The sequence below is a fragment of the Penicillium chermesinum genome (genome assembly GCF_028974085.1).
Source record: "Penicillium chermesinum strain IBT 19713 chromosome Unknown utg000003l:1.0-5111272.0:1.0-5115320.0, whole genome shotgun sequence".
Classification (NCBI taxonomy): domain Eukaryota; kingdom Fungi; phylum Ascomycota; class Eurotiomycetes; order Eurotiales; family Aspergillaceae; genus Penicillium; species Penicillium chermesinum.
This window is the reverse complement of record NW_026695313.1, coordinates 4,736,057-4,753,539: the sequence shown is the minus strand read 5'-3', so window position 1 is coordinate 4,753,539 and position 17,483 is coordinate 4,736,057. Positions and strand designations below refer to the sequence as shown.

General features: G+C 52.2%; 9 protein-coding genes across 9 annotated transcripts; 4 read left to right on the top strand and 5 right to left on the bottom strand.

Moving 5' to 3' along the window:
* Window positions 1–135: 135 nt before the first annotated feature.
* On the bottom strand, window positions 136–3,429 carry N7468_004769 (uncharacterized protein; the record flags this gene model as incomplete). Its single annotated transcript, XM_058474066.1, has 8 exons — window positions 136–294; window positions 352–2,162; window positions 2,212–2,257; window positions 2,314–2,398; window positions 2,453–2,491; window positions 2,596–2,722; window positions 2,785–3,331; window positions 3,391–3,429. 8 exons carry the CDS (start codon window positions 3,427–3,429, stop codon window positions 136–138), a joined length of 2,853 nt encoding a protein of 950 aa, XP_058333069.1.
* Window positions 3,430–3,699: 270 nt separating this feature from the next.
* N7468_004768 (snoRNA-binding rRNA-processing protein UTP6) lies at window positions 3,700–4,958 on the top strand (the record flags this gene model as incomplete). Its single annotated transcript, XM_058474065.1, has 2 exons — window positions 3,700–3,789; window positions 3,852–4,958. 2 exons carry the CDS (start codon window positions 3,700–3,702, stop codon window positions 4,956–4,958), a joined length of 1,197 nt encoding a protein of 398 aa, XP_058333068.1.
* Window positions 4,959–5,273: 315 nt separating this feature from the next.
* On the bottom strand, window positions 5,274–5,747 carry N7468_004767 (peptidyl-tRNA hydrolase domain protein; the record flags this gene model as incomplete). Its single annotated transcript, XM_058474064.1, has 1 exon — window positions 5,274–5,747. One exon carries the CDS (start codon window positions 5,745–5,747, stop codon window positions 5,274–5,276), a length of 474 nt encoding a protein of 157 aa, XP_058333067.1.
* Window positions 5,748–6,526: 779 nt separating this feature from the next.
* Window positions 6,527–7,015, top strand: N7468_004766 (uncharacterized protein; the record flags this gene model as incomplete). Its single annotated transcript, XM_058474063.1, has 1 exon — window positions 6,527–7,015. The coding sequence occupies one exon, from the start codon at window positions 6,527–6,529 to the stop codon at window positions 7,013–7,015; it is 489 nt and encodes a 162-aa protein (XP_058333066.1).
* Window positions 7,016–7,375: 360 nt separating this feature from the next.
* On the top strand, window positions 7,376–9,312 carry N7468_004765 (putative RNA-binding protein (Nab3); the record flags this gene model as incomplete). The annotated part of the gene is made up of 5 exons (XM_058474062.1): window positions 7,376–7,616; window positions 7,679–8,264; window positions 8,314–8,421; window positions 8,481–8,704; window positions 8,765–9,312. The coding sequence occupies 5 exons, from the start codon at window positions 7,376–7,378 to the stop codon at window positions 9,310–9,312; spliced, it is 1,707 nt and encodes a 568-aa protein (XP_058333065.1).
* Window positions 9,313–10,204: 892 nt separating this feature from the next.
* N7468_004764 (cytochrome c oxidase subunit 6B family protein) lies at window positions 10,205–10,671 on the bottom strand (the record flags this gene model as incomplete). Its single annotated transcript, XM_058474061.1, has 2 exons — window positions 10,205–10,327; window positions 10,447–10,671. 2 exons carry the CDS (start codon window positions 10,669–10,671, stop codon window positions 10,205–10,207), a joined length of 348 nt encoding a protein of 115 aa, XP_058333064.1.
* Window positions 10,672–11,082: 411 nt separating this feature from the next.
* N7468_004763 (protein SYS1) lies at window positions 11,083–11,805 on the top strand (the record flags this gene model as incomplete). Its single annotated transcript, XM_058474060.1, has 2 exons — window positions 11,083–11,327; window positions 11,433–11,805. 2 exons carry the CDS (start codon window positions 11,083–11,085, stop codon window positions 11,803–11,805), a joined length of 618 nt encoding a protein of 205 aa, XP_058333063.1.
* A 377-nt stretch (window positions 11,806–12,182) lies between these two features.
* Window positions 12,183–14,191, bottom strand: N7468_004762 (acetamidase; the record flags this gene model as incomplete). The annotated part of the gene is made up of 6 exons (XM_058474059.1): window positions 12,183–12,695; window positions 12,752–12,901; window positions 12,959–13,116; window positions 13,174–13,323; window positions 13,379–13,649; window positions 13,718–14,191. 6 exons carry the CDS (start codon window positions 14,189–14,191, stop codon window positions 12,183–12,185), a joined length of 1,716 nt encoding a protein of 571 aa, XP_058333062.1.
* A 1,001-nt stretch (window positions 14,192–15,192) lies between these two features.
* N7468_004761 (phosphatidylinositol N-acetylglucosaminyltransferase subunit Q/GPI1) lies at window positions 15,193–17,483 on the bottom strand (the record flags this gene model as incomplete). The annotated part of the gene is made up of 3 exons (XM_058474058.1): window positions 15,193–15,540; window positions 15,597–17,279; window positions 17,349–17,483. 3 exons carry the CDS (start codon window positions 17,481–17,483, stop codon window positions 15,193–15,195), a joined length of 2,166 nt encoding a protein of 721 aa, XP_058333061.1.

The following is a 17,483-nucleotide window of genomic DNA, read 5'->3' as shown; positions in this document are numbered from 1 at the left end:
GAATGTCCGCCCTTCATATACCAAACTATTTCACCACGTAACAAATGATCATGAAGCCGGCGCCAGTGAGAAAGGCAAAGCAATTTATGTCCCACACACCGAAAAGGCCATGGAAAAATGTTGGTCAGTTCATATTTATTGCCAGTATCGAGGCTCATCAAAGACATGGTAGCGGTGGCCACGCACGCCCTCTCCACGGAACAAGGCAGGGAAGCGTCGGCCCTCGGGGACCATCTCTTCAGGGATGCGCATCTCCTCCTCGGGTTCAGGCTCACCAACGATGAATTTACCGACCTTTTTTAGACAGTTAGTAATGTGTTTCCAATGGGTATCAAGGAAGAAAGGGCTTACTTGAATCTCGGTATCGGTGATTGAATCACGGCTGATTCTGGCGTAACCCGTACGGTGGATCTTCTTGAAAAGAACATACTCGCACCATCGGTCCCAGTCAGTAGGGTCAATGTCCTTCATTCCGCTCAGGTCGCTAACGTAAGTGTTGTAGTTACCCTCCAATGGCTTGGTGACCAGGTAGCTAAGGAGGATGAGAGGACGAGGGGACGAGCCCATAAGCTTCGAGAGGTACTCGGTCTGAAGACGACGGTCCTCGGGATCCTCCTCCTGGCCAGAGTGGAAAACAACCACGTCAACCATCTCGCCATACATGTCAAGAGTGGCATGAATAGCAGGGGCCAATTCACCCACCGGTGAGGGAAGAAGGTGATGAGTGGAGTTCACAATGGGGAACTTGGAGAGCAGAGCAGAACCCCAGGTGTGCTTGTTCGGACCGGGCCCGAAGTCTACGTAGTAGCCAAGGTCCCCAGCGATGTACTGAGTAATGTCCTTATTACCCATGATAATACGCTGGTTGTCCGACTCGAGGAAGCCAATGACATCTAACTCGAGCTCACCAAGCACATTGCGCATACGTCGCTCGGCCGCCCACATATTGTTATCCAGACCAAAATGGACGGTCCAAATACCGGCGGTCACAACCTTTTCCTCTGGGTGGTGAGGCTTGTAGTCGTTAGTAGGGAAGCGCAGGTAGGCGATAGAAACCGAAAGTAGCTGCAATGCTGCCAGAACATAGATGTAGTAAGAGCGAGTTCTCTTGCTGTTAGGGCTGATGGGCTTGTTACGGCTAGATCGGCCGGAGTTGGAGGTAGCAGCTGAGAAGACACCTGCACCAATGAAGAGCATAGTGACGGTCATGAGCCAGTCAGTGTGCTCACGTACAAGGGGACCACCGGGCACAAAGGCGTAGGCAACCACCCAAACGTGGAAGAGCAGGAGGAAAACGTAGATGAGGAAGCCAGTACCAAAGGTAATGGCGGGAGAGTGCCGCACACAGGAAGTGATCAGGACAGGAGAAACAGCCATGATATAGAATGCAAAGGCCAGGGCACCGTAGTATCCAGTCCAGTGATGGAAGCAAGTAAGAAGAGCTGCGCCCACGGACCCAATGCCGTAAGCTGTCCAGCTACCAGCCACACCAGGGTTGAAGATACCGTATACGAGACCGGCTCCCATGAAGAAGATGGTCACAGCACCGTGGGGAACAGCAATAGGACCGCGCACGGGATAACCGTCCCAGACCCATGAGATCATGGTGCTAGAGTCCGTCAATAACGAAACGATGGCGAAGAAAAGACCACCGAAGCCGAATGCAGCCAGGATTGGCGAGCCCTTCTTACCACTGGTAGGCAGATAGTCGCTGCCGCTGGTGGAAGAGCCTCTCTGAGAGCGCAGGACAGAGAAAAGAGCAAGAGCAAGGCCGATCTTGTTCCATCCACCATTGTCACTGTGCATAATAGGCCAAAGAGGGTTGTTTGTTGAGCAAGCGAATTTGGCAACAACAGACATGATCAAGCCGATGCCCCAAGCCATGATACGAGCTTCCAGGCGGGGAGTGTTTCCACGTTCGGCGAAGAAGCCAGCAACCCAGGCGGCACAGGTGGTCGATAGGGCAAAGCCAGTAATGAAAAGCCGGTTAGCTGGGTCTTGGAACCGGTAAGCCACAAGAGCCACGAGGGAAACCAGATGAAGGAGCCGCAGATTTTGTGTAGCAACGTATCTGATCGAGGGAATAGCGAATAGAAGGGGCGAAACACAGGTGGCAATGGCGACTTCATAGCCAGAAATTCCCATGTGCCATAGAGGGAAGTCTAGTCCTGTTAGTTGTCTGTTTGCACATTTACCTCCAGGGGCACTTACACCACACCAGGACAGGGAGACCAGTCACAATGGTCCAGAAGACGAACTGAGATCTGTTAGTATCCGGAATAGCCACGATCCAAAATGCTAATGGTCACTTACTCCATTGTAAACATCAGCGGCAGCATCAACGATTTCAGTCCAGAAAAATCCCTCGCCAAAGGTGTTTCCCACAGACTTGCCCTTCCTGAGCTACAGGTTAATATCGGAGATGAACGGAGAGCCATGGGATTGTACACACTCTTTTTCGAGGACGGAGTCTGCAGTTGTTTTCAACTGCCTGGAGAGACGGAAAGAATTTAGAATATGTTTTGTTTCATAACCAACGTGTCCTATGCCATATACATTCGTCGTGGGTGTCATTTCGGAAGCCACTGTACATACCCTCTGCTGATTCCCTTCACATCGCGGACCACCAACTCAAGTCCCTCAAAGTCCAGGACCGTAATCGCATCAAATCCAACATCGAACAAAACCAGGGACCACTCGAAGAAGGCGTACCGGGTGTAAGCTGAATACCCGAAGTTAGCGTCAACAAATGTCTTTGCAGTTCAGCATACACATGCGACTTACCACCAGGGACCTTGTGGACCTTATGCTGGATGAAGTAGTAGATCAATGGCACCAAGGTTCCGAAGAAGAGACTAGCCATGACCTTGCGATACTTAACGGCTTGACGGTTGTTAGGACTCAGCGCAAGGCAGCCAAGAGTCCACGGCAAAGTCGCAACAAGATAGGAGATCATGAAAATGTCATGCCAATCATGGTCGTCGGTAGAAGTGACATAGGTCCATCCGCCGCAAGTCAAAGTACGGAAGATACCAACGCCGGCCACAATCTTCGGCAGACTGGAATTGGGTCGCGCGGTAAGGACATACCACAGGAAGACGAGAAGGAACCGAGGGCCGGAGGTAATGGCGATAAAGACTTGGAAGAAGGATCGTTCGGGATACCGGTCGCCAATTGTTGCGGAGACGGAGGGGAACCATTCATCCGGGTAGCCGTAGTGTTCGTTCTGGACAATCTTGTGGAAGTGTAACGCCACACCGACGATCAGGGCACTGAAGAAAGCAGCATAGGCTGCACCTGTGTGCGCCCATGAGATCCATTTGCCATTGATCTGAAGAAAACAACTATTATTAGGAGCCGAGGTTGGCGATCTCATGACAGTGCACCTACAGAGATCACTGCATCTCCATCTTTAATTCGGGGAGCCATGGCGGCGCAGAGAATTGCAACGCTCTGCACCGGCGCTTATGTGACAGACGGATGAAATGTAACGAAAGAAAAAGAGCGTTGAGAAGGAAACGAACGTGACTTGTAGAGAGCAAGGGCCCCTGAGGAGAAAACATCGGATCCGCCGGTGCCTACCAAGTGTCCTTCGGTCCCTTGTGATGGAACTAGCCGCATCCGGTTTAGCTTCGGTGGTTTGGTCAATGCGGGATCTTCAACTTTTTTTTTCTCTGGCGATAACAACCGCAAACAACGATGTCGGCTGCCACAGATAAGGCTCGATTTTTCCTCGAGAAGTCTGTGCCTGAATTAAAAGATTTTGAGCGGAAGAAGATCTTCAGCAAGGTAAGCCCGGAGGAATAGTACCTGCAAGCAGAGCATACCATTGACAGACTGTCTCCCATCAGGATGAGATTACATCGATTATTAAGAAACGATCCGATTTCGAACACAAATTGAATGCGCGCGGCGCACAACCGGCCGACTTCGTGCGCTATGTGGAATATGAGTTGAACCTCGAGAGCCTGCGAAAGAAGCGAGTGAAGCGGCTGGGAATTCGCAATGCGGGTTACAACGGGCAGCGTCGCATTTTCTTCATCCTGGACCGAGCTACTCGAAAATTCCACGGTGACCTGAACCTCTGGATCCAATACATCGACTACGCGCGGAAACAGAAGGCACACAAGAAACTTTCCTTGATTCTGGCCGATGCTCTACGTTTACACCCGACCAGCGCGGAGCTATGGATTTATGCTGCAAAATACGTTCTGGATGACCATGCGGATATGTCCCAAGCTCGGAGCTACATGCAACGAGGCCTCCGGTTCTGCAAGAACACTCGGGCACTGTGGGTGCAGTACGCGAAGCTGGAGTTGATTTACATTGCCAAGCTCGTGGCTCGCCAGCGGATATTGGGCTTGGACGAAGCCAGCGAACGGCCCAAAATTGCGGGACCTAGCTTGGACGACAACAACGCTGACATGATTGCCCTTCCTGAGGTCACCGAGGAGGACATCAATCCAACTGCCGAGGGAGAGGAGGGTGACGAAAAGGCTCTGGAGACGCTGAACGCGACCCCGGCTCTCAGCGGAGCCATTCCTCTTGCGATTTTCGATTCTGCCATGAGAAATTTTAGCAATGACGACCGGCTGGCCCGCGAGTTTTATGACATGGTGTCTGAATTCGAGCATATCCCCTGTCTACGCCGGATCCTGAACCATGTGGTGGAGACAATGCAGGTCCACCACGCCTCTAGCCCCCGGACACACATCTGTTACATCAAAACGCCCACTGTGGGAATTCGTCCCACCTCTCCGGAGTTCCCGCGGGCGTTGGGCAGCTCCCTGAACCGCCTGAAGGATTCGCAACCGTTGAGCCCCAGCCTCGCCCAGGAAATTGTGAGCTGGCTTCAGCCGATTGCCGATACAGAGGACTTGGACCCCTCATTGAAGAAGGTCATATTGTCAACGGTGCGGAGCGCGGAGCGAGCCGTCGGGCAGGAACCAAAAGCATGAAGTGGGATTTGTAGGAGTCATCGCAATATCGTTGCACTTGCAAGGCGTTTGGGACGGGTAATGGAGATGTTCAGCTTCAAGGTTTCTCCACACATAGTATTTTTGGCACGGGAGTAAAACCATCGCCATCGCCGTCGCCATCGCCGGGCGTGAGCACACAAATCAATCATCGTATTTACTTCCGCGTCGACTACTCTTTTTCGAGCTATGTAATCTCTTTGTTTTCAGACGAGCCTCGTTTTCGGATTTTTGCCTGTCAGGTGGTCAGATCGCGTGGGTCGCAAAAAGATATGTGGGGTTTCCAATGCAGGGGCCCTACAGTCTCCTAACGCGATCCCGTTGCTGGTCCGAGGTGTCGCCCGGAATGACCGCCTTGGCCGTGCTCTCGAGCAGCTGGTGGAGCTTCTCGAAACACGAATCCACATTACTGGCCTGCTTCCGGGACTCGTCGGACTGGAAGACTAGAGCCTGGGACCGTTGGGTCGCATAACGGGACGCACGCAGTTGGGGGTGTAGCAAACGAGGAACTAGCGGCAGCAGTATATCCAGGGGGATCTTGAGGGTCGCTTTGGAATTGACTCTACTGAACGGGTTAGCCCTGCCGATATTGAGAGCTCGGAATTGCGCCGACTTATTCACGTTCTGGCCACCGGGGCCACTCGATCGGCTGAAGGACACCTCCCCGACGTGGCGGGGAATGCTTTTGGGGTTCAAAGTTTTCAGCCACGCTCTCGCTAGCTCGACCTCGTGGTCAGATGACGAGATTGAGGTCGAGGAAAGCGTACCCATCGGAGCCAGCGCATGAGGATGGGGGGGATGCAGGATGGATTTGGAGAAAACACCATCAGGACCGATCTATGTTTAGTTTAGGGTAGGAAGCTGAGGCCACCTGGATAGAAGCCTTGACTAATTGAAACACCAGAGTAAGTTAGACGTGGAGCCTCCACTCTGATCCAAGACCTCTCGTCATTCCGCCACCCACACCGGCAAAACAAGCACTGGCGGCCACCCGGCCTTGCGGCTCCGTCTGATTGGCGGATTCTCATACTTCCCAGGTCCTCGATTCTCAGCCTTCTTGTTCAGAAGATCCCCAATTGCGATAATTTGGAAGAAAATCGTGCAGTACGAGTATGTAATTTGGATCCTGTAGCTGGCCATGGAGCCAGTTCCCCCCAATAAGCGTGTCTTCTAGCTTGGGTAGATCCAGTCATGATAGCGCCGGAAGAGGATGATCATTCATGATCGTACGGGGTGTCCTGCATGTCCTGCATTACACCCAAGAAACTTAACTCGTTTTGACACCTTTTCGCGTCAGATCTACCATCCCCGTTCATTTGTTAAGAATCCCCTTTTGCCCCTTCGACCCCCTTTCACCCCACACCATTTTTTCTCCCCCTTTGAACCCCCAAGCCCCGATCATCGGGCTCTCTTACCGCCCTTGAACGGGTCATTTTTTCTCGCCCCACCTTAGCTTGCGTTTGCAAAAATTCATTGCTTTTTCCTTCTTATTGCTTTACTTGCTCTCCCCCCCGTTGGTTCTCCCCTGTAAATGAGACGCCCCCGTCTACATGACGCCCAGTCCCCCTGATGAAGCTCTTCACTTCCGCGGAAAGACACTGACTCCGGAAAGCCCGCGCCCGCTGCATATCCCGGAGCCAGCAAACATCCCCGTCCTGGAGAATCAAATGGACCCCGTCTTCAACGACACCTCCACCTACGAACGCCCCGACTTTCCCCAACATCATGATGGCAGGCCAGCCCCGAGTGCACAAGATGGAGTAGGAGGATCAGGAAGTTTGCATGGGGCGCAGCCAGAAGCTGCGATGGATTTGGCTGTCTCCGCGAACTATCATCACTCCACCCCCGGATCATCGGGGCCAACAATGAACGCGAACCCGAATCTCCCTCACACGGTTCCGAATGCTCCGGTTGCTCCGATAGTCCAGAGCTACGCCGGAGAGTTAGAACATGCCAGCACGGGGAACCTCCAGGACCCCCCGAACCCCCCCGAACCTCCAGAATCCCCAGAATCCCCAGATGCCAAATCGCCTAGATGATGGGAAGGAGGATGCGGGAGCGAGTACCGCGGGAGTCAACCTCCAGACCCTGCTAGATAATCTGTCCCACCCTTCCGCAGCTCTGTCCTCCGGAGCTCCTCCCGCCCTAGGGGAAGGCTCGTCTTTCCATCAAGCACCCTGACGAGTCTCTCCAAGCCCAAGGCCTCCCTACCCGTCCTCCTATCCAAGACCCCCCAAACCATACCTACCCTAATGATGCTCTCTCGTATCATCAGCCTGCCCCTGCCACGGCCTATGCCACGCAATCCAGTAATGCTCAAACATATTCCACTGTGACGCCAGCTGGGGCACCTGGTACCCAACCGGTGGCCAATACCCTCCCCTCCTCCTCCACCCTCGATGCCCACTTTTCAGACTCCCTCCACGGGCGGCGAGTCGCATTCCTCCCAGGAGCCATCCCAGATCCCCAAGAAAGGGCGCGCTGATAAGCAACCCGCACGCCCCGGGAAGGGCTCGGACGATGATTCGCCATGGGGCCCCGAGGTTCAAAAGAAATACGACGAGTTCCTGCACGATGAGCGGATCTATGTCACCGAAGGTTTATGGGACCGGTTTCCCATTGGCTCCAGACTATTTGTCGGTGAGTCTCCCCACGCATCTTATCTTAACATCCTTATCCCGCTAACCTTTCTTATCATACAGGCAATCTTCCCACCGAGCGAGTCACCAAACGGGACATGTTCCATTTATTTCACAAGTATGGGAAACTAGCGCAGATTTCAATCAAACAGGCGTATGGGTTCATACAGTTCCTAGAGGCAGGGTCTTGCCAGGCAGCCCTCCAGGCCGAGCAGGGCGCTTTGGTCCGAGGCAGAAAAATCCGTGAGTTGCTAACTCCCCCAATCGATCACAAGACCCCCAATAAGCTAAAGTTAATCCAGACCTCGAAATTTCCAAACCCCAACGGTCTACCCGACCAGCGCCAGCAGAGCCCACTCGCGCCCCTCCTCCACGTCGCTCGCGATCTCCAGAGTTTCCACGTACTGTGCCCGCTCGGGCCACCGCCCGAGCACCGGGCGACCGATATGACCGACCTTATGAGCCGAGTCGGCTCCCATTCAGTGATTTCAGAGACGAGCCTTCGCATCGCCGGCGTGATGATTATCGCCCCCCACGGTCGCCATCGCCCCGACCTATCCGGGCCAGAGATGGGTATCGGTCTCGAGACAGAACACCAGAGCGCTTCGATCGTCGCGATCGACGACGATCTCGTTCTCCTCGCTCCCGCGTTCCCCTCGTTCCCCCTATGCGAGGGATCGGCGGTACCGGAGCCCTAGCCCGCGGCCCCGAGGCGTGTACGACGGGGAGGCTGAACTTCCAGTTCCCAGACGCTCCATCCGTGATGTCCCCGAGGTCCAAATCTTGGTTCTGGAAGAGGTTGACCGGTAAGTCAAATATGACCCAAATGGTCTGTTTTTGAAATGTTTCTAACCTCGAACTGAAGGAACTTCATCCTCCACGTTGAAAATGCTTTCCGCAACCGTGGCCTGCGCGTAGATGTACTTGTCCTGGGACCTCGAATCCCTCTTGGGGCAGCTGTCCACCGCCAATACGTTGAAGGGGTTCTTGCTGTTGTACGGTTATCCCGACCAAATCAGTTCTCGCGCAAGATCCCCCTCCAGATTTTTGATCGAAGCGCGGGGCCAACTCATGTTCGATTTACTGGTGGTATGTATTCTTATTCTCCCGCGCTTATTCCTATACATTAACCGAGCTCCCCGGCCATAGATTACCCCGAGGTTGATGCCAATATTGCAGCTGAGGTCATGTTTCACCAAGCTCAAGCTATGCAACGCCCTGGTCCACCGGCCTCTTTCGCTCCTAACCCTGCATTCGGCGTGCAACCGGTGCCTCAAGTGCCCATCCCCCAGCCTGGCCTTCCTGCTCTCAACAATCCCTCCAACATGGCCAACCTCATTAGTTCTCTAGATGGTCCCAGCCTTCAAAACCTCCTCTCGGCTCTTCAGCGACCGAATCCCCAGTCGCAACCAGTCTCGGCGGCCCAGTCACCTTTCTCATCGCCCAATCCTCCTCCACCAGCCGACTTGGCTGCTCTCCTTACCAATGCGGCCCGTCAGCCTCCTATCCCACCCACTCAGCCGCCTCTTCCCTCCCCTTCTTTCAACCTCCAACCTCCCCACGCGCCCGTTGTCTCCGATCCTCACTTGCTATCAATCTTAGCAAAGGGTCTTGGTGGTCAGCAGCCGCAGGGCCAACCAGCCGTTGGGTCAAATGTGCAGAACCTGATGAACCAGCTGGCGAAATGGAAACAATGATGTTACGAATCTCTTCATTGTGATTACTTCCCTGTTTAATCGGCTAGAGCCTGGTCTCCAGTCGTCTCATTCTGTTGCTTCCCATTTTCCGGAGCTAGGCGTTATCTTTCAAAGTATTCATGGTGTGCTACTATTGTTCTCTTTTTCTTCATGCTGGTATGACCCAGCACTTGCAACATCCGGCGTTATGATTCACGGGGACAACTTATGGCGATAAGAAACTAGATAGTTACTTGGTGGTGGGCGGTGCCTCGGCTGGAGTTCTGTGTATCTTGGCTATCATTCTCTATCTAGGTCTCGCATTGCTCAATGCAAGGCGGGGGCATAATATGACATGTCTTCTGGAATTGGTTTCATCCAAGCTCCTGAGTCTGATATTATAGACTAGAACTTAAAATGTCTTGCATCTGCAACTGAAACCTTGTAAATTTCCCGACGAGAGTCACTCTGTTGTCCAGGGAGAGTAAATCCACCGCAGGGGTCTTCGAATCCGCCCCGAAGAACCGCAAAGCTCAATTCGCCTCCCAAACAGGATTCTCATTCTCAATCCAAGTTCCAGCCTTCAAAGGTAAGTCAAGATCAAGGGCACATTCAGCAGTCAAACAGAAACCTGGAAAGGGAAACGTAATATAGGAAAGAAAGATTTGCGAGAATAAGAGCTGACCTCTACTGGTTTCTACGCAGCCGAGCAGCTATCTACTTGCTGGTCCTTCGAGGGGGTAAAACAAGAAAACAAGGTTGTGCTAGAGGCCCCTTTCCTTCTAAGCGCAGCGGAGACATGCACATTTATGAAATGAAGACGCCGGAGCTTTTGGTGGCATTAATGAGTCGTGATGAGTGGAATATGGTACATAATGTACAAATTGGGATGACGATATGAAGCTCATCGTGCTTATTTCGGTATCTGGCCTTTAGACTTGAGCTCCTCCACCTTCGCGGCATCTTCAGCCTTGATGCGCTGGATGGTTCGATCCCGGTTGTATTCCATCACGCGCTTTTCCTTGAAGTACTTGACCTAGAACAGAGTTGATTGTTAGTATTTGCGATAAGTGAAAGGAGTACGAGTGGCCGATATGACTCTTAAACAGACATGGCAGCTTATTCGCTCCCCTCGACAAGCGCTTTGGTACATACCCATGTTTGAGAACAAGCCGCTTCGAACTCAGCAACCTCCTTTCCACATTTTTGCCGAGCTTCCTTGTCATTCTTAATTCCATCCAGAATATCATTCCGATCTAAGCAGCTGAAGAACAGATCACGGGCTTCCCAGCAGCGCGCGCGACTGCTGCGGTCTGGGGCGATGCGGCCGCCATCGGAAGCTTTGTTAGGGTCGCCGGAAGACCAAGGAATCCAGCCCATTGTGATCCTGGAGAAAGTTTCAAGGCGAGAGGGGAAATTTCAGCGCGTAATCCGTAAGCTCGAGTTTGAGTCCAGAGGCTGTGGCAGAAGTAACGAGGTCCTGGAGCAAGAGCTTGGGCAAGCGGAAATGAAGATGAAGTGCAGATGGCGGGTGCCAAGACTTGATTAATCCTCCGCCAAACTGCCCAGGTGTTGTTCACTTTCTCACTCTGCCCATTCTTGCGACATCCCTATCCTCAACTGCAAAATACACGGCTGCACTCAATATACGAGTGCTTCTTTCGTTTCCATTCGACGCACCTGCGTAACTCGCCACGGGGGTAACACTCGCATGATATCCCGACGGCGCCCAAACCCACCTTCCATACAGACGAGTCGCTGAGGGGACACCACGCCCCGGGATACACGTTCATGCCACCGCGTCGGCGTTTACCAGCGGGGTCAAGAACGGACCTCCCGCCCTTGAAGATTATCCGCAAGATCCTCCTGCTCCAAGTCGCCTACTATGCCTGCGCAACGGTGCTTATCCTCTTCACCACGGTCGTATATGGCGCACCGTTCTCGCTCGACCTGGTCTTTGGATGGGACTACTTAAGAGGGGACACAACGGTGGGCTGGATGCTTGGGCTAGTGTGGTTGTTGAATTGTTTCATCTGGTAAGTTGCGACGTTTCGAGTTGTCCCCGGAACACCAAACTCCCACGCCGTAAAGGGGGCCAGCTTGTGGACCAATACTAACTATGCCGTTTTTCTTTTTCTCAGTGTCATCTTCCTCCTCCTATTCGTTTCGCGCTCCAAGCTCGTCCCCGATTTCGCCCTGACCATCCACTTCCTGCATCTCGTTGCTACTATTCTTTACACCCGCTCGCTTCCTGCAAACCTCTTGTGGTGGGCTCTCCAATGTGCTAGTGCCTCCATGATGGTTTTCCTGGGGATGTGGGCCTGCCAACACCGTGAACTCAAGCCGATTGCATTCGGTGGCTGGGGCGACGGCAGTGCCACTGGGTCTTCCCAACAAGCTGCTGACAACGCTCAGAACGAGTCGAGTTTCGGACGGGGCCGTGGCCGCGAGCGCAGCGTGCAGAACGAATACGAATTGGATGAAATGAATACGAAGGGGGATCGTGCTGTATAGAAAGAGTGTGTCCTTTTTGCAGCATTGCTTCTTTTTTGGACGCCCGGCCATTATGAACCTGGGCTATGACCTTTTTCCTTGTGGTAAATTTCTCAGGCTCTCTGCCTACGTCCTTTTTATCGAAAAGGGACTCCTTTTTTTTGACCTTTTGCATTTCTAATTCTTGTATACCCTGTCACGGTTGCATCTCTGTATAAATGGCGTTTGTCTTGGGGACGAGGGGAATGTCTCATTTGTTGAATATAACCTTGTCACACTAGTTTGACAGCCCAAGGGCTTTTTGTAGTAGTATTTTACTTTGTCAAATTGGAAAAAAAAGATCAAATCATTGTTGAAACCATATACCAAATTCTGAGACACACCATCTGGTCTGTGCCCTAAGGCGTCGTAGAGTTTCCCATCAACCTCCCAATCTCCTCAGCAATAGCGAGGGTTCTTTCTTCACTCAGTCGGCGTCCGATCACCTGAATGGCAATGGGTGCTCCATGGTAAGCTTCAGGGTCATACTCAGCCTGGACAAGCCCATCGAGCTCGTTCAAAGGCTTAAAATTGGGGTTCTTGACATCCAAACTCTTATCTGCGAACGCAACGGGGACAACAACACTGGTGAAGTCTAACAGGTTGACGACAGATGCATAGCCATAGTACCGGAACTGGTCATGGCGAATGGCCGCCGTGGCTGTGATGGGCGCAATGATCGCATCCAGCTCCTTGCCAAGTCGCTCTTCGGCCTCGCGCCACTTTTCAAGATATTCATTCTGGAAAGCCCATTTCTGGAGATGAGTATCCCATAGTTGATTCATATCAATCTTCTTATTTGCGGGGTTCAGAAGATCTTTGATGTTGGGGATCGGTGGCTCTCCAGATGCACGGATATTCTCGTTGACGTCCTATTAAGGACACTTGTTAGCCCTCCTGAATCATCACAGCGCCGCAATCTGCTTACCGTACAACCATCTGACGTGTAGATGGCGTTGACAAGAGTGTGACCAAAATCATGGCGGTGTGGTGTCCACGGAATCACGGTGTGCTTGTGCTGTTCGAGTACCGATTTGACGATTTCTATCCCTCTGAGAACGGGCGGATGAGGGAGGACCTAGTCGCACCATCAGCAATCTGTGTCTCGGACGGATCTGCGAGCGTTGGGACGTACAACTCCATCACAGGAATAGATTCCGAGCGTCAAGCCACTCGATAAAATCTTATCCTGGATCTTTTCCTCTTCGCTCAATCGCCAGGGCATAGGAACGACCTTAGAATCATACTTCCACGGCTCTTCTCCCAAAACCGAGGTCAAAAATAGTCGAAGATCTGGATATATGAGTGCTGTTCGTTACGATGAAGCTGTTCTTGACAAGATTGACTCACCTGCAGCTGAGTGTGCAATAGGGCCTACCACGCTATGAACGGTCTCCTGGCCCTCCATGCTATTTGCCATCTTGGCATATGGCAAGCGGCCATGGCTTGGCCTGATGCCGTATAGGAAGTTGAAGGCGGAGGGGACTCGGATTGAACCCCCTCAAGGAACTGTCAGTCGAACGAAAGCCTCGAGGGTCTGTCATAAGCTCCTTACCGATGTCTGTTCCCACTCCAATAACTCCGCCCCGAATACCAACCATGGCTCCTTCCCCCCCGGAGCTTCCACCGCACGACCAATTCTTGTTTCGGGGATTCAAGGTTCTCCCAATGATGTTGTTGACCGTCTCACAGACCATCAGTGTCTGGGGAACGCTAGTTTTCGTATAGAACACAGCACCCGCTTTGCGCAGGAGTGTCACCAGAACAGACTCATCGGTGTCGTACTTCCCCACCCAAGAGACATATCCCATGGAAGTTTCAAGGCCCTTTTTGGATTCAGATGTTAACATGGAGCCTTTCTACCCATTCGGCTCCACTCTGGACGCAGACCCACCTTGATTCGTAACTGATCCTTGAGAGAGATAGGCAGGCCGTGGAGGGGGCCCACGGGCTTTTTGTACGTTTCGAAGTATTGGTCGAGTTCCTTTGCCTGGGCAATCGCAGCCTCCGGGAAGAACTCGAGGCAACAGTTGACCTGAATTCCGTCAACCTCCGCGGCAAGCAATATTGGGATAGTTGGAGATACAAAGGGCTCCGTCTTACCAGTTGGTGTGCTAATGCAGCTCTCTTGCAAAATGCTACGGTCACCTCGACGGATTTCAGCTCCCCCTCGCGCCAGCTTCGTCACCAACTCCGATGCACTTGATTCTGTTATAGCGAGCTCTCCAGCGGTAAGAATGCCAGATTTCGCCGGGTAGTCGAATACCGAATCACCAGCAGGCTGCTGTTGGATCCTCCATTCTTGGGGTATCGAATTCTCGATGCGTGCACGCTTCTCGGCGGCCACATCTTCCCATTTCCCCGTCATTGTCTGTATGCGATATGCACCCTTGATGGCTTGGAATACTTATCGAGCAGCCACTACTTGAAGGGGAACCAGCTACTTTAAATCCCGCTTACCCCGCATCTCATACTTTCATATCTGACGTCTTGGAGGGATTGCTTATCGGGCCTGGGCTATCGATGCCATTTGTAATTTTCGGCCGATAACTCGTCCCCCGAAATGATATCCGCAAGAGTGAAGATATCTCCCGTGGGGTTTCCATGCTCTGGAGTTCTGCACCTTTGGATCCTCAGGGGATTTGGAGACTGAAATCATTACCTGGAATCGACGGATAACCCTAATTAGTGCCGCTGCGAATTGGCTCCACTGGATCAAATATAAAGGACACCATATACCTGCGTATTGACAGGGATCTGGTGGTACTTGGTCCTGTGTCAAGTCAATGTGGGTCTTGCTACTCCAACTTCGATTCGGAGACATGGAGATGCGGGACTCGGAGACATGGAGATGCAGAATTGTCATACTTTGGGGATGCATTATAAGATATTAGTCCTGCCCAGGTGCGAAGTAGAAACGGTACAGATAGCCTAAATCCTTGATAGTGTGAGAAGTTCTCCTTTGGATTGTTTGTGGAGCCCCCCCATTTCAATGTAACTTTTAGACGGGCTTGCAAATGCCCCATGCTCGACATGACTTGCCAGTAGTGGGGCCAATTTGGAGTCATCTGTGCAACACATTGGATAGCATAGCCTATAACTGCCATGCAATCGTTCAGGATTTGCCTCCATGGACACAGTCCGTCACTCGGTTGGAACGCCTCGCAATCCATGAAGCAAATTCATAGCATATAATAAGACGTCGCCAATAGTTCATAATAGGGGGGACGCCTAGTATCGTCTGTGCCCGGTGTGCCATACTGGGAGGCCCTGATACGATGTACGAGAAAACGGAGTTGAAGAATCAGATGTGTAAGAATAAAATAAATCTATATACGAGGGTATTCTTTGAGATAGATGTAGCAGTGATCATCGATGTCCCCGACGCCGGAGATCCCCTTGGCCGAAATTAGGAGGGACCCTGGGGACCGCATGGCCCAAGGCACCAGCAATGCCGCCTCCCATGGAACCGCCGCTGCTACTGCCAGTACTGGTCTTCTTGGGCTGGGTGAGGAGATTCCACACAGCCGACATGCTCTCCCGGTGTGCCGGGAGCATACTGTACTGCATGCTGTACAGGTTGCGCCGATGAATCGGCGGCACAAATCGGCCTGTGACGAGACAGAAGATGACATTAGGGGCGAGGTAGTGCTTGCGGAGTCTGTGGCCCAGCTGGAAGTACTGGTCAAACATCGCGCGGAGCGAGAGGGGGATAGACTAAGAAAATGATGAGTTAGCAGGGTTCGAAATACGTCTATTTTAGGGAGACACACTTCCATATGGATGTAGGAGATCGTCGCATCGCCATCGGTAGATTGCTTGTTCAAATCTTCTCGAAGCTCAAAGCGAATCCCACCTGGTAGCCGCCGGGAGTCCTTAATTCGGAGCATGAGGGCGAAAAGGGGGAAATGATTCAAGAACGCCAAGCAGGTATCGAGGGCGGCTTTCATGGAGATAATCAGCATCCGCGCGGATGCAAATGTCAGATAGAATACCACGACGGTGGGCAACAGAAAGAAAAGCACCGTGAAAAGAATGGTGCCAAGAAGGAGTTGGTCAAGGTCATAATCGCATGAGTCTATTCGATTGCGCAGAACGTTTCGCTTCTTCCCGCGGAAGAGATGGAAAAGGGAAACAATGATGGTGAGTTGCCAGTTGAAGATTCGGGCAGAGGCAATGTAGAAAGAATAGATGTGGATGGTCAGCATGGAGAGAAGATCAGAAAAGAGGGCTATCGGCATGCTGGCGCCTGCAAAGCTGGAACATCCAATGACATATATGACGTGAGGCAGGAAAGGTTGCAAATTTGCGATAAAACCGGCCCAATTCTCGATGACCCAGAGGAAGAGATCACCAAGGAAGGCAGCAAGTTCGTTGTTCAGTTTTAAGCCTGCTGGCCAGTCCATTAACCAAGAGATGGTGCGTTGCAGCCCTTCCACAGTCCAGCCGGTAAGGACAGTGCTTATCTGAGATGCCACCCAATTTGCGTTATCGATAATATATGACCCAAGGGCAATGCCAATGATCACATCATTGGCCACGAGCCATAGACTGTTGTAGAATCGAATGTAATCGGGATGACTGTTGGTTACGCTCTCCCAGTTGTCTTTCCTGCCTCGAAGCTTCACATATTGTATAGGCCAATAGCAGAACTGTTGCAGTCGTATGTCAACCTGCTGTGCTGTTGCCGAGATGTCTTTGATAGCTGCGGCGTCAGGTCGAGCGCGCCATTCGAGGACCTGCAAGACAACCTCTGCAACAGACCGGTGCCCCACGAGACCTATGACGAAGACCTGTGTAACAACAGGCCAGATCCACCGCCAGAATACATGAGCTATGCAGACCACGATAAGACCCCAAAGAGTTGTCGCAGATTCTACCACGCGCTCCGAAACACTCATGCTTCGCTTGGCCCGGATTCCAATCAGATGACTGTTTTTATGCATCAGCTGCCCCATCTCATAGGCACAGTTGACTTGATTAATTATTAGTGGAAGAGCCTGCTCTTTCTGTGAAGGCATATGCTTCACGACGGTGTGCAATTTGAGCTTTTCAATGACAAGTCGAGAATGCGCTCGGTTTTCCTCATCTTGTGACCCAGGTTTACCGGACAAGTCAATATTCCCCAATGTAGAAACTTTATCGCCAAGCGCAAGAGAAATCGGATCCAGCGACATGTATTCCATTCGCGTCGGATGCGGACGCTGGAACATGATGACCTGCACGGAGAGGTTGGCTTCCGGGGGGCAGTAAATCCGTGGAATCTGACGTTTCGAGGAAGATCTCGTTGTGACGTAAAGGTTGGAAGGATTGAACGAAGTCGGAGGGTCATTGGGGTTCATAGTCCCCAGAACATGCATCTGCGAGCGACCACATAGATTGAAAATACGAGCAATAGGATGTGGGCTGTTCCGAAACAGAATGCCCGCGCGAAGGGCACCTTCAACATTCCGTGGCTACAACCGCAATTGCGTTAGTCCTCGTTGTCACCGGTATCCAAGCCCAACTATTCGTAGATGACGCACCTCCACCCCTTCCAGCACTGTAAGCACGAATAAATCCTGCTCGGAGTTCCGCCATCCTACTATCACCCCCGGCGATGAAGTTCGCGGGAGATCGTACGGCCAAAACACCCGCAGCAGCCCATCATTCATGATCAT